At 28.3% G+C, this 15,966-nt stretch overlaps 1 protein-coding gene across 1 annotated transcript; it reads right to left on the minus strand.

The window, feature by feature from the left end:
- Positions 1 to 1,257: 1,257 nt before the first annotated feature.
- Positions 1,258 to 3,858, minus strand: LOC129286416 (nudix hydrolase 7-like). Its single transcript, XM_054922377.1, has 8 exons — positions 3,673 to 3,858; positions 3,510 to 3,575; positions 3,161 to 3,298; positions 2,380 to 2,457; positions 2,246 to 2,296; positions 2,114 to 2,148; positions 1,893 to 2,001; positions 1,258 to 1,518 (listed from the first exon to the last, which is right to left on the minus strand). Exons 1-8 carry the CDS (start codon positions 3,856 to 3,858, stop codon positions 1,258 to 1,260), a joined length of 924 nt encoding a protein of 307 aa, XP_054778352.1.
- Between the last annotated feature and the right edge of the window lie 12,108 nt (positions 3,859 to 15,966).

Raw genomic sequence — 15,966 nt, forward strand, 5'->3', positions numbered from 1 at the left:
TTTTATTATTATATATGATAAATTCAGCAAGCAAGCAATAGAGCTTTTTAGTTTGAATAGAATTTTAGATCCAAATGATGCATTTAAATTATTTAATGATATTTTATATTAAGAAGGAAATTTCTAAAATTTTTATCATAGATACAATTAATTATTATTATGTCATGAAAAATTAATGAGAGGTGTATATTTATTTTTGTTATATATAGATATATAATTGAATATAAATATATAGATTGAAATAATTATGTTATGTTAGTGAGATATATATATATATATATATTTCTTTTTATTATAATATATATTTTGTCATTTCTGTCCCCCAATAATTTTTTTTGACTCCGCTTCTAGTCAAAAATCCTATCCATGTCCTACCTCCCTCATGAATCTATTGCACCACCACCATATGCAAATATACAAAACAAATTCACGCCAACCTGAATCAAAGATGTAAGGAGGGGAAGAGAGCTCAAAGAGTGTGGACGGAAAGTCGGAGAGTAGGGAGATCAAAGGGGAGATGAAAGGGTAGAGTATTTTGAAAGGGTAGAGATCAAAGGGGAAAAATATATCATTCTATACAAAATTAAAATCCAAAATGTGTTCCTAGGGATTAAAAAATAATTATCACATTTTGTTGTACTTATTTATTATTTTTATATTTTGAAGAAATTTTATTATCATTTGTCCTTTTATTTTTAATATAAGACAAAGTTAGAGTAATTAATTTTTTTTTCTAATTTATCCCTGTGTATTTATTATAGTTTGGAATATTATACAATTTAGTATGATTATAAATTGCAAATGACAAAATTGAAAAGTTACATATTTATTTAATAATTTAAGGATAGAACTCTCATTTTTTAATAAGCACAAAGTTGATTAAGTTTGCCTTAGACTAAGGATAAGGAAAAGCAACAATGTGATCATGTTGTGTTCTAGGAGGTTCATCAATTAACCACCTAAAACACTAAAATTAATATTAAACCACTAGGAGCGGAGCAAGGATTTAATTGAGAGGTTGAGAAGGAAAAGCACATATAATATAAAGTTTACATAAGTATTGAAGAATTGAAAGTATATAAAATAAAATCACATTAACACATTTGATCACTACAATGAGAAAGAATTACATCTACAGAGATTAGAAAATAGAACAATAAGTAAACAGAGTCCTTTATTAGATGGTTAGAGAAAGAAGATGAAACAGAATGAGGAAACTTAGGAAGATATAGATAGCTATATGATGCAAGCAAGAACTTAATAATCCACGAAGGTCTCATAGTCATAGCACCAGCAATTACACGTCAAGCTTGGTGATTTTTTGGAAGCAAACAAGTGGTTAGCATGGTGTTTGTTGAAATACAGGAAGGTTTTTTTGCCAGAAGATGAAATTGTAGGTAGAGGAGAGAAGCCAGTATAGTTCCTGTCCAACTTCTCTAAGCATATTTTCGTAATCGAGTTGAAGCCTAAGTTTTGTTTCTCAAAGGATAGGGCTGCATAATCCTCGACTGGCATCCACTGCATGAATCAAAAGGGCAATTACATCAGACTCTAATTAATATGATCTACCAGATGCAATGTCTATTATGTCCTTGTTATCGTTATTTGTAACTACTTGTCACTTTTTTGTCATATTGGGATATGAGTGACATTTCTCATCCTCAAATGAAAAAATGAGATGTGTCTGTCAAGGATCTCTCATGATGAAAACACAAGTTGAGTTGATGAATTTACAAGCATACATCCTTTTATTGACTAGAAACAAGAATGCAATAGGTATTAAATCAGAAAAGTGAATAAAAGTTGAAATCGTTTAAACATTTTCATGAATTTAAAAGAAAATGAATAGGAGTTGAAAATTTTTTGATAGATTAATAGGGCACAGAGCATACCCGAGCTGCAGCAATTTCAGAGGCTTGAGTCTGAATATTGAAGGAACGTGGTCGTAGCATGCAAACAAAGAACAAATCTGATTTCTGGAAGAAAGCCTCATGGCTTTGCCTGATGCAAGAGAGATAAAAAAGAGAAAAATAATTCAACCTTTGTGCCTTGACAACTGATTATTATTGATTAACATGTAAATTTACTAATTAAATAGACGCATTAGTCCTACCTGAAAGCTAAAACTTCAACAAATTCTGTCTCTATCTGTGAGAAGAATTAAAGCAGAGAGCTCTTAGGCTTCAAACGAGTCCAAAAATATAGATTTTAAAAGCTAATAGATTGTCTAGGTACGTATGCTTACTGCTGTTTCTTCTTTCACTTCTCTAATAGCAGCAGTAGAAATATCCTCACCCTGTAAGTGCAATCCAAATTATGTACAGGAAAAGATATAAACAAATTAAATAATTCATCAACATTGGACTTTAAAATACCTACCTCCTCAACAGTCCCAGTAGGTAACTTCCATATACCTTTACCTTTGAACCAACCATTGCTCTCCTGAACCACAAGCACCTATGACATGAAACAAAACAATTTCATTACTATGGTACTTCAAATAAATCACAAGAATACACTCTGAAACCACTAAATAGAAATTTCCAGCCCAAAAAACAAGGTCGATAATCAGAAAATGAAGGCTGACCCAGGTACTTGGAAAGGGAAAAGATTTGATCTTCTTTGCGGAAAATAAGTTTTTTCACTATGTAGAAGTCCTTAGGCAATTAATATAAGAAAACTTAAAAAAACCAGATTGCTCTGCTAGATAAAGCAAATGTATTGTTTTTCCTCAGTTGCCAATGAATCGCTGCGAATCCCAAAGTTAAAGGCTTAGTGAGTCTAGAATTCTAACTGATAATATTTTCCCACATACATCATTATATGTGGACAATTACATTAAAGCTGAAGATGTTTAAAAGAACATGTATTAAGCCACTGCCTTTACAGTTCACTTGTACTTTTTTTTTCTTTTTTTTTTTGAGAAAAAAAGTACCATGCAGGAATTCATGTTCATATACAGTTAACAGGCTCAAAGTACTCACTACAAGTTAAAAAAACAAAAAACAAAAAGAAAATTCAAAGCTAAGCTTTGTATTTTTTTCCCTTCAATTTTCTTGACAGAAAAGTTTATACCATGTGCACAGCATGATCTCGTTAGCTAGTGTTAAGCAAGGCAAAATGTTGACCCAATGGAAACTGGAAACACAAAAAGGAATACCTCTCTATTGTCATTCATGACAAATGCACCGATCCCCACACGATGTGAAGCATTTGCAGGAAGAGTATCATCAGTGTTGGGAATCCAATGCACAAGCATCAAGTAATCCGGTTCAGCATGGTGGTACCTAAATCCAGCCTGCAGAAAAAGATCAGAATAAAATCTCAGCTTGACCCAAATAATTTGCAGGCCAACATCTTGAGATTAGCCCAGACTATTGTGCAATATTGTTGTATAGGTAGATAAGTGTTTTCTGGGGGAAAAAAGTGAAATGCACCCATCTCATTTCCTCCTTAGAAAACACTTTTCAGTATACCAAACATTGTCTTGATGCAGCAACAGCATTTACCTTCACTACAGTTTCAACAAGATTTGCATGTCCTATGGGCAACTTGATCCACACTCCCTTCTTTCCCTGTTAAAGCCATTTTGATTGTTTATCTACGGCTAACAAGCAATCATATCTATTCAACCAAAAAGAGGCATCATAGTTAAAAAACCTGACGATCTACCTGTTCCTGCCAATTTGACATTGATGATTTTAGCAGAGAAGAAAAGACCATGGAATCCATTGGCTCTTCCACGTTAACTATAACTCCTCCAAAACAATCATCCTCTGCATTAAGTCCTCTGTCTTGCATTACCTCTATAGCTGTGGAAGCCGACATGTAAGTCCTTGGGATCAAACCGTTGCTCATGTTGTTAGCTAAAGGAATGACAAAAGCAAATAGGATTAACTTCAAAACATATTAATAAATAAATATAGCGCTCAAGCTCAAAGCATAAACGTCACCTTCTAGGGATAAAGGGAACCAAGAAGAGTTCTCTTTGGAAGTGAAGGGACAGAAGAAGATGAGAGAAATGATTTACACTTTGCCAAAAGGCATGTATAATTAATGAAGGTTCAAAGATCTAAACCTGAGCATTAAAATCAAAGCTGAAACACGCAGAGCAAAAGTACTTACAATTTCTCAAAGACTTTGTTTTGCTAATTTGATTTTCGTGGTAGCATGATACCCTATTATTCTTATAGGACGGGTCCGCTTGAAGCACGAGAAGGAAATTTCCATGCAAAATTAGACTAAGACTTTGAATGGATCATTGAATTTTGAGTTTGATTTAGGTTCCAGATCAACCGTTATTATATATTATATTTTTTAAAAAAAAGTTATAAAAATTACAAAATAATTTTAATAAAATTTTTATTTTTAATATAGTCTAGATTTAATTTGAAGGGTTTAATTTAATATTAAAATTTTTATAATAGATATATATTAATTATTTAGATGTACTTTGTACAATCCATATAAAACTTTTAATATCAAATTAAATCCTCTAAATTAAATCTAGACCATATTAAAAATAAAAAAATTATTAAAATTATTTTATAATTCTTATAAATTTTTATTTTAAAAAATATAATATATAATTATGATTTGAATCTGGACTATTCATATTAAAATTTAAATAATTCAGATCTCATTATAATAATGAGCGCCTAAACTGGGTTCTTGAATTTCTATGCTTTGGTTAGTTTCTGGGGCAGATTTGAACCGTGAGACCAACAAGAAAGTACAAGACTAAAATGGAAAAACATGAATCAAATCAAATGAAAGTAGAAGGACGACCAGCGAGTGACATGACATCTTGTTCAGCCAATCAGGGAAAATGCTCTGACCTTTTGACTTTGTTTTCTTCTAAGATTTGAATTACAAATATGCCTTGTTAGGACTGCGACAGTTGGCAGCCAGATGCAATGCGGGTTTCTATTCTTTATTCTTTTTTTTTTTTAGTAATATCTATCCTCTATTTTGGAATTCACAGGATAGTTGGTTTAGGTGCTAAAAGTTTAGTATATATCTTTTTTTGTTGTAATTATACCTTACTCTCCTAGTATTTTTATTGAAACTGAGGAAAATTTTATATTGAAAAATCATAAAGTTTTTAAATTTTATTTTTATTTTAGATACTCTAAAATATTCTATCATTTAATAACTTTTCTAGCAATTAATAAGAGGAAAAAGATAAGATATATCAAATGATTATTGAGGTATCCTGTAATTAAAATAAGTACTCTTTGTCCCATAAATAGGTTCAAAAGAGTAACTCATACAATTAGAGATCAAGTCCCTGACAATGTGTTGAACTTGTTGGTTGATCGATATACCTCTACAAGTGCTATTTAACCTTGAAAACATGTCCTGATAAGCCCCAATTTAATTCACCTAAAAATTAATAGCAAGGTACTTCCCTTATCCGATATATAAGTTATTTTCAACATAATTTACTTTCACCAAAACTAAGAAAAATTTTAAAACCCATCGTCTATATCCAAAATTGTAATAAACTTTTAATTTTATTTCCATTAAATATAATCATTCCATTAAAAAACCATAAGAAATTTTTATGAGGTAAGATATTAAAAAATATAAGATATTTTAAATATTTCAAGATGTAATTAATATTATTTTTCTAAAAGATACTCTTAATTAAGGGGATAATTAATAAGGTTTTTTTATTGGAGATACATTATTAAATAGGACTAAATATAAAGAAAGTGTGTAATTTTAAAAATAATTAACTAACTTATTAAAGGTGTAATTTGGTTAAAAGTATCTCATAATATTAAATGAAAGGAATATATATTTTAATAATATATTTTCTCTCACCAACATTTAATAAAGAGAAAAAAGAAAATTTGGGATAAAAATTTAATGACATAAATTATACATAACACAAAAAAAGCTTTTTTCTCCATCTTGTCAATAGGACTGAAAAAAATATTTTTTTTTGTTTTAGTTTATTATTTATGGATGATGGGGGCTTTTTGTTTTCATCCAATGATGTTTTGTATTAAAAATAAAGATTATAATTATAAGTTTCTTTGAGCTTTTTATTCATGCATATATTGTAAGATTAAGGTGTATTTTTACTCTTAGATTTTTTTTTGGAGGAGCATTGAGCACCCTATATTGATAAATGAGTATTTTTTTTTTCTAAACCATATTTCTAAACAGCAAAATACCCTTTCTATTAATCAGCTATTAATTTTTATCATTTTCTATTGACATGGCATGTCCATTAGACCCACACGTAGTGATAAATAAGATTTTGATCATGTTCTTTGATGTTAATTTGCACTTGAACTCTTTTTCTAGAAATGCCGAATACCATGAATCTTTTTTTAGGAGCATTAGATACCTTAAAGTCTTGTTCAAATAAAATTTAATAAATATGCTTAAAATATTAAATATTTTAATATTTAATAATTTAAATATTTTTTGGTAAAATTAGTAATTTAAATATTATTATTTATAAATATTTATCCAAAATTTATAAATTATTTTTTAAATATTGACAGGTCAAACTAGTTTTTTAAAAATTTATAGATAACTTGTAATTTTTTATATATCAGTCATATATTTAATATCAATTAAGTTCTTTAAATTTTGTATGTCCTTATCTATAATATTGTTTATTAGCAAACAATCTTCCAACAAAATATTGCAACAACCAATTTAATATTATAATGTTTTTATATTTTGTAATTTTGTATTAACAACTAAGGGAATGAATTTCTAAATTAATAAAAGGATTTTCCCCTGCATCTCTCCATTAGTTTCTTGTTAAGTAGCTTTTTTGTAACACATTAATAGGGCAGACAATATCTTCTAAATAAGTATATTTGTTGGCATATTGTTCTTGATCTGTTAGAGTTATGATTGTGCCCCCAACAGTGTAGTATATAGAGGGTATTAAATTTAGATTATGCAATATTTTTGGGGGAAGATCATTGGTAGACCGAAAAAATTGCAGAAAATGACATAAAAATTTAAAGAACTTAATAAATGTTAAAAATATGATTGATATATAAAAATTACAAGTTAGTCACCTATACATTTGTGAAAAACTAGTTTGAGCTGTTATTTAAAAAATAATTTACAAATTTTGGAAGAATATTTGTCATTATTAAATATGGAAATATTTAATATTTTAGTAATATTTATTAAATTTTATTTTAATAAAACTTCAAGGTATTCAACACTCTTAAAAGGTGGCCAGTATTTTTGAAAAAAGAGTTTAGGCATAAATTAATACTAAAAGACATGCTTAGAATCTTACTTATCACTGTGCTTGAGCCCCATAAAAATGCCATATAAGTAAAAAATGACAAAGTTAATAGCAGATTAACAGAAGAGATTTTTCTCTCCTTGGAAAAATAGTTTAAAGAGAAAATTGATTCACTTATCAATACAAGATATCTAGCACTCCTAAAAAAATTCAGAAATAAAAATGCATCTCAACCCTAGTTTTTAAAATACTAATACTCATTTTTTTCAGAAATTCAATGCTCATTCTTATTTTGCAATCAGTTGATTTAATTATTATATACATAAGTAATCACGTATAGTAAAAAAAAATTAAAAATCATATGTTATGTGTTATATATATATATATAGTCCTATCAGAAGTGTGAGGTGGCTTCCTTTTGCATTCGCCCCTCCCTTTAAACCATTTAGATTTAATCTAGATGGTCCAGGTTTGATATGTTTTTAATTTTTATAGTTATTAAAAATAAAATATATAAATATTATAAAATTTTTTAACATACTTTAACCCAATCAAATAAAAGTAAATAGATTTTAAAGTGCTAATAATATTAATAATAAAAGTTTATTATGTATAAAAAAAAACTCATGCTTTGATCACTCTTTTGGTTCTATTTATAAAGTACTTCCAATATGTTTCACCGAAACTAAATAAAACCTTAAAACTTATTAAATTCATCTAGAAATTTAATAATTTTTTAATTTTACCCTTATTAAATATATATATTTTAATAATATATTTTCTTATTCCAACATCCAATGGAAGTCAAATGGGAAAATTTTATAAGGTAACTTATAAATAGAACAAAAAAAATTCTCTCTCTACTTTATAAATAGGACCAAAGAAAGTATATTGGAAATAAGCATCTTAAATATATAAGGTTAAGAATTTAAATTTCAAAAATTTGAAGAATTACATTTAAGTTCTCAGTTAAATATCACAACATTCATTAACAAATGACGACCTTTTTTTTTTAACCAAAAAATGACAACCTAACATAGCCAAAATGACTATAATTTTAGTTGTCATTTTGCCATGCTAAACTGTTGATGAATTTTATTGTCTCTCAATAATAAATTATAAGACACTTTTAGAGTTCATTTCAAAATATAAGATATCATTGATGATGTGTTTTTAACAGTATCTTCCACGTTAGATTGCCTATGTTTAACATTATTTCACAAATAAAGTATTGCATGAAAGACATTTTTAACAGTTTGTATTTTTATCTTAAAAATAAAATGATAAAGTGTATTTAATGAATTTTATTAATATCATGATATGCCTATAAATTTGTGGAGGGAATAATATTTAATTACATTGTGAATGTAATTTTTAAAGAGAATTTTGTCATGGAACGAGTGGAGAACATAGAACTCGAACCTGCACTATATTTTTTGGTGGTCAACTCGAATTTTCGTGTTTGCGAAGCGAGATTATGGTATTGATTACTCCCCTGTTTTTATATATAGTATATTTTTTTTAGATATTTATTTTATACCTAAATATATGAAGCGTCATAATATTTTTAAATCAGTAAACAATTTTATTACTGTCTTGAAAAAAAAATATATTAATTGGGTGCTTTACCTACCATCGCCATGATATTACTTGATATTACTAAGAGCAAAATTAAAAAATCATTGATACGTGGTATTTAGTTAAATATATCTTTTATATAGAGACTGAGAGAGTAGTCTACACGCGTTGCTTTTTACTCAAGCCTCAGACTTTGAAAATGGGAATCTGAGTTGAAACAACAATGAGAGTGTTTGAATGGCAATTCTGACTTGATTTTCGTTCAAAATCATAATCAAATACAACGACTCCACATTTTCTTCATTTTTTATTCCTCATTTATGGCCTCAAAATCATAATTAAACACATTTTCTTAAATTTTTGTGCCTGATTATTTGAAGCAGGTAGGAAGCACAAAAGCAATTCAACGGAAATATCAAGGCTGGCACATTGGGTGATGTTAGGATGAATAAACGTGGAATATCTGATGAAATTTACTTTCATATTATTTTAAACTGGGACAGCATTGATCACTTAAGACACAATTATACCAAATTAGTATTGTAAACGATTAAATTAATTAATTAATGTGATCAATGTATATAGGACACACAAACATATTATATTTACCACTCCGATATTGTAATTTTCCCTGACTTGATCTACTCATTCCTCTGAAGAGACACATAGTTATTGTCAATGAATTGTCTTCGTGGTTAAAATTGAACATAAACTTTTTTTTATTAATATTTGTGAACAATTCTTTTGACAATCCAGCCATCCAGTCCAGATCTGCTAAAACTAAATTGCATTTTAGTCGATTTTGTTCAAAATAAATGTATTCATTGGAGAAGCTTCTCAATTCTCATCCAGTTAGATTGATTCAATTGATTCAAATGAACAATGAGAACAAATCCAAAACTATAAATGACTCTTATTATTAAAGTCACTCGTTAAAGAATCCAAATTTTATTTTAAATGGATTGCTATAATTTATAAATAGAATGGTGCAGTTTTTTGTGTATGAATAATATGATCTTATTTTGTTTATATCCATACGAGAGTATTTGTTTAATTAAAGAGAAGAACTGTTAACCAACAAGAGTTAGTTCTAGCAGAAGGGGGCTAATTTCCTTCATTCAAATGATTAAAAACTTTCATTCATTTGATTTCCTATAATTGACTAACTCCTGAATAATGCAAAGTTAGTATCCATTTGATCTTGTTTTCCTACTATTTCTTGTATTTTCATATCAAATATGACGTTCTTATAATGTATTTAATATATGGTCTATTTTTAGTAGGCTATAACATATTAATATATTATAATTATTTCATTTTTTTATTTCTTTAGCAAAATTCACCAATTTTAGATTGCATAAAATATTATTATAATCGTTGAATAGTAACAATAGATTGTATTTTTTTTGCCAAAAAAAGATATTTGGAATTTTATTGATGAAATTAATAAGGTTAAAGGGCTAAAAAATATTTTATAAAATTAAAGGGTTAAAATATACTTTATCCAACACTAAATTTAAATGCGTTAATATAATATATGATGAATTAATTAGAAAAAAGAAATAAAAGTCATGTATGTGAAACTAACATGATAATAAATTTTATCCTCATATTTATCTTTTTTCTTTATTTCATAAAACATTATTTTAAAATTTTAATTATTTATAAAAAGGAAAAAAAAATCTTGATTAATAAGTCATAATATTAAACTATAATTTAAGTAAAAAAAAAGAGAAGTATAACTAATAGAAGGATGCTTGTGAACAATAAAACATACAATTTATTATCTGTAAAAAAATTAAAAGATAATAATATAATATGATATAAAATTAATTTTAAGAATACGATAACATAAAAATATAAAACTATACGCAGACCTCACCCACTTACATTAGAAAAGATTTTTGTGTTACATTATCAAAAAAATCTAAAAAAATATTAATTAAATATTTCTATATACTGTAAAAAACAGTGTTTTCACTGTACAATGAACAGTAATATCAATGGAATTTACAAAAGGTAGGATGTATATTTTAAAGATTATCTCGTAGATGAGAATGTTAATGTGCAATTAATATATTATACACACATTTAAATTCTACCACATTTAATTATATACCATTTTGTGGAAAGAAATTTGAGAGTTAAATTTCCTGAACATTTACAAATACCAAATAAAAGACATTATTTCCATTTTCCAGATATTTTATTTTATTTTATTTTATTTTGCTTTACGAATCTTAATGTTCATGAATTCATCTACCCCTTACTTCTCTCATTTGTCTCATGTAAAATCCGTGCATTGTACGGGATCAACCTAAAATAATTCAGGAAAAATATTTGGGGAGGACATCATCAATTTCAATTCAGTCATGTCATATATAGTATACTTCTTTCGACCATCATAGAGCCCAATAACATCTGTAATTCGAACTGGAACATGAAAACCGATTTAACTGATCAAACTAAAGTTACATTTCTTGGATTTTTGCCAGAGAGCACAGAATTTCTTTATTAACATTCCTTCACACATTACTATGTCTATGTCGATCGGCATGAAAGTTTATAAGAAACTGATGTTGGCATTGGCAAGGCCTGAATGATGAGTCATTTTCAACCAAAGCAAAATTCTTGAAATAAAAAAAAAAACAACATCTTCCCTCATGTACGTTCATTTGGAATTTTATGAAATTTAGGTTTTGTTTGAAATTATTTTTGTTTTATTATTCTAAAATCTGTTGTTTTATATAACATGTTCTGAGAAAAAATAATGAAAATGAGTGTTTTTTTATTCTCTTTTATTCTACAAAACAATAATCCCATAACATCCAAAATATGTTTCTGTTTTTCTATTCTCCAAAATAATATTTTGTTTTCTTATTCTTCAAAATACTTTTTAAAAACACATTACTAAATATATTGTTTTTATTTTTTTATTTTAGAAGATAGAAAACTGTTGCCAGAATAAGTTGTTAAATAGGTCATTAAGCTCCATAATTGGGAAAAATTGAATTATAGCTGTACAAATATATCTCTTTTAACATATTGAGTAATCTAAAATGTCACTGCCTAAAAAATTAAAAGGATTAATTAATTTCATGCTAAACCATGCATGTTTGTCCTTTAGAATGTAGTTCAGATAGCTTATTTGACTAGGGTCTAATTCATCCATGTATTTATATACTTGAATAACCATGACGGCTATTTTGACATCCTTTCAATGTCTCTGAAGTGAAAATAGTGGTGTCTCTGTCTATAGAAATTTGTGGAAGAGAGATAATAAAATGATTATTAAACAAAAACTAGTGCTGCGAAATGTTAAGATTAAAAAAAGTAAAAAAAATATCAAATACCCATGTAAACAAAATCGAAAGCCAGAAATTCTCTCCCTAGAGAAAAGGGGTGGGAAAATTATACATAAGTCTCATGGAAGAGATTTTATTATCAAGAAGTCTAATAAAATGTACGAAATGCTCTCAAGTCCCAAATCTTATATATTTATAACTCGGTAACCCAAATATAAATGTCTTGTGTCAAGTTGTAAATGTATAAAATTTGAGATTTGGCATTAATCTGTGTATTTTATGGGACCTGTTGATAATAAAATCTTTTTTGTGAGATTTAAATGTAATTTTTCTTAAAGTATCTACTTTAACAAGACGATAACCGCTAGTGTATAGTTTTTGGCTTAATTTGGTTAGTTTCTTTTTCTTTTGTTTTTTTTTTGGTCATGAACTTGGCTAATTTTTATGGAAAGAATGACAATTAGATCTCAAAATACTGAATTAATGATAGTTAAATCCCTGACAAATTTTTTTGAAAAATAAGTTAACAATATCAATTCAGATTATTATAAATTTAGGAGCTTCAATAGCAAGTCATTATTTAAATACAAATATAATTCTTAGATTATAACATAAATTTCTATTTATAACTGGTTAAATTGATATTTATAATTTACTTTGTAAAAAAAATTATCAAGGACCTAACTATCATTAATTTATTTTTTTGAGACCAAATTGTTAATATCCCTTTCTTATGTTCGTAGAGTCGCTTTTCCAATTTGGAAATGAAAAATCAATTCACCTAACATCATTATACTGCGTGTTTGGATTACCATAAATAATCGATGTTTGAGTGAAAAAATTGATTTTCCACAAAATGACCCAAACACAAGTTTTTTGTGGTAATTGATCATTGAGAGAAAAAAATGATTATTTCACTAAGTTGCCTTATTAAGCTTCTAAAATCAATTGTCACCATTACAATATTCTCATTCTCTTTTTTTGGACCAACCTCACGTTTATGTTTTTCGTTTCCCCTGTCTTGCTATCTCATGCTCTCCATCTCAAACCAAACCTCAGATCTATCATCATCCTCACCGTTCGCCATCTTCAACTGCAGCCAGCAACAACAATCTCCCATGTGCTCTCTCTGGTGTAATCTCTCTGGTGTGTGCTCGTTCTTTGCCCATCATCGATCGTTGTTCGCCATCTCTAAGGTACAGCAAGCTCCAGCCAAGTCGAGGATGATGGGGTGGTCGAGAAGGAGCTGGATTCTAAAGGAAGGCTAGTGGATGGTGAGAATGACGGTGATGCCATCGCGAGCGATGTTGTGGACATTCTCGATGACATTGTGAGTGCTGGTGGAGTCTACATCAGAAGTGGGCTCATGAAGAAATAAAAGGATGGTCCATGGATGATGTTGATGTCGATGGACACTTCACGTCTCTCTTGGCAAGATACTCCTCTTGTTCCTTCATCTTCGATGTACGTGTTTCGAGTTGATTGCATCATCAACCCAGTGCCAAAGTTTAGAAGACAGTGTTTAATTGATAAGTTTGACTTCTCTAACATTGCACTATAATTATAATCATTTTATATATTATATATTTAAAAAGAAAATTTGGCAGAAAAATATTGTCACACCCCAAACTTTAAGGTGTGACCGGCATGGGATATATGTAAAATTTATATCCCTAAAGCCTTGATATATAGAAAATATTTGATTATAGCCATAACCTATTTATCATACAAAACAAAATTCTTTCAACAACAAATCTAACAAAATGAGCTTAGAAGCATTTGATATGCTGTTTGGAATTTGTCCAGTTAGTTCATTTCCAAGCAGCCATAATTTTTTCAAGTTGGGAAGGCCAATTCCTAAATTCGATGGGAGAAGGCCAGACAAAGAATTAGCAGCAAGGCCTAAGTATGTCAATGTTGAAATGTTGAATATGTTGAAAGGAATGGGTCCAATCAAATTGTTTCCTTGCAAAGAGAACAATTCAAGTTTAACAAGATGGCCCATTTCCTTGGGTATAAAACCTGGAAACTCCCAAAAAAAAAAAGTTAAGAACATTTCCTAGTCAATGTTGCTTGCATAATATATATATATATTGGCCAAAAAAAATATACATATGTATTATAACATAAAAAACTACATAAATGTTAGTAATCCAAAAACTTGTGAACAATTATATTTTGTTATGCTAATTAATCTTGCATAATTAATATGTTTTTAAAATAAAAAATTAGGGAAATCATAAACTATCTTTGAGATACCATGATTATATAGAGAAGATTTATTTTAAAATTGAAGTGTTATGTTGTAACTATTGACTAATTATTTAACAGGAATTCAATAAATTTGTGAAATAAAACAAAAAATATTGAAAAATTTGAAAATGAAAATTAAGCAGGGAAGGATGTGCTCTTTAATAGTGGGGAAAATACAGATTCAGAGTTAATTAAAGATAAAATCTGCAAATATAAGTATATATGCATAGACATGAAATTGGAAATGGAAAAAGAAAAAGACAGGTAATAAAATTTCCTTTCTTTTAATAATAAGTCAATATATTAACATTAAGTAAAACCATTACAAATTAAAAGGCCCTCAGAACAGATTCTAGAGCCTAAGCACAAAGTCTGGCTGCGAAAGACAGTTAAAAGTACAAAAAAGCAAAGTCCAACGAAGACAAAAGAGACATACAAAAGGAAAAAAAAAACACACTGAAACACTAGGACATAGCATACATCGAAATATTCTTGAGCAAACAGGTATGGCATAATTTTAAGGCTCGTTAGAAAGAAATAAGTAACCTTCCCAAAGAAAGGCCCAATAAACTGGTAGAAAGGAGCGACGAGTCAATGGTAACCCTGACTTCCAAAGATCTGGAAATCAGTTGGTTGAGAAATATCCCATAGAATTTGTAAAACCAAAGCCAAGGCTTTGGATACAGAAAAACCATGCTTGTGAGCTCACAAATAAGATGAAAAATGCTGTGAAATACAAGTATAAAGAAGACACATACGATAAAAGATGCAAAACGAACTGAACGAGGCTAGACAAGATGAGGCACAAAAAGTTGCAGCGCCATCTTCTGGACCTTTACGGTGCTGCTACTCAAAAAGGTCCATGGTTGAATCATCCTTTCCAATGTTGCTTGCATAACGTGTGTGTGTGTGTGTGTTTTTTTTTTTATCCCAAAAAAAAGTGTATATATGTGGTGTGTATATATTGGGCAAATATATACACACACACACATACATATATGTATGTATATTATATAACATAAAAAACAACACATATCTGAGTAATCTAAAAACCTAAATGTTTGTGTTATGCAATTATCTTGCATAAATATTAGTTTTAAAAATAAAATTAGAGAAATGATAAACTATCTTTGAGATACTATCGTCATAATAGAAGATGTATTTACAAATTAAGTTTTCATGTTGTAATCGTTGAATAACTAATTTAATAGTAAATCAATTAATTTTAAAATAAAACAGAAACTATTTTGAAAATTTAAATTAAACAGTAGAGGATGTGCTCTCAAATAAAGATTTTTTGTGCATTGCCAATTAAACGATATTGTTTCCGAATTTTTTTTTTTGGATACAGTTGAAGTGAGAAATTAAAAGAAAAAGGTTCCACATCCATGTATGACAAGTCCCGCACATTTGGTTTGAGAATAATAAAACTTTGATCCGTCAAATTGCATCAGTTATGATTTGGTCCCTTAAATTTAATTTTTGTCAATTTAGTCTCTTATAACTTCATTTGATCCTATTTCTAGAGTGGAGAGAGAATATTTTTTTTTGGTCATATTTATAAGTCCATCATTAAATTTTGATTGCAAATTTCCTCCT

This window comes from Prosopis cineraria, unplaced genomic scaffold, assembly GCF_029017545.1.
Source record: "Prosopis cineraria cultivar Desert tree isolate PC_DT_omini unplaced genomic scaffold, ASM2901754v1 PC11, whole genome shotgun sequence".
NCBI lineage: Eukaryota > Viridiplantae > Streptophyta > Magnoliopsida > Fabales > Fabaceae > Prosopis > Prosopis cineraria.

What these genes read in the sequence shown, in the direction of transcription:
- LOC129286416 (XM_054922377.1), bottom strand. Translation starts at nt 3,858, where the DNA reads ATGAGCAACGGTTTGATCCCAAGGACTTACATGTCGGCTTCCACAGCT. An exon ending in CTACTGGGACTGTTGAGGAG is followed by an intron (nt 2,297 to 2,379) that starts GTAGGTATTTTA and finishes TTGCACTTACAG; the next exon opens with GGTGAGGATATTTCTACTGC. An exon ending in CTGAAATTGCTGCAGCTCGG is followed by an intron (nt 1,519 to 1,892) that starts GTATGCTCTGTG and finishes TGATTCATGCAG; the next exon opens with TGGATGCCAGTCGAGGATTA.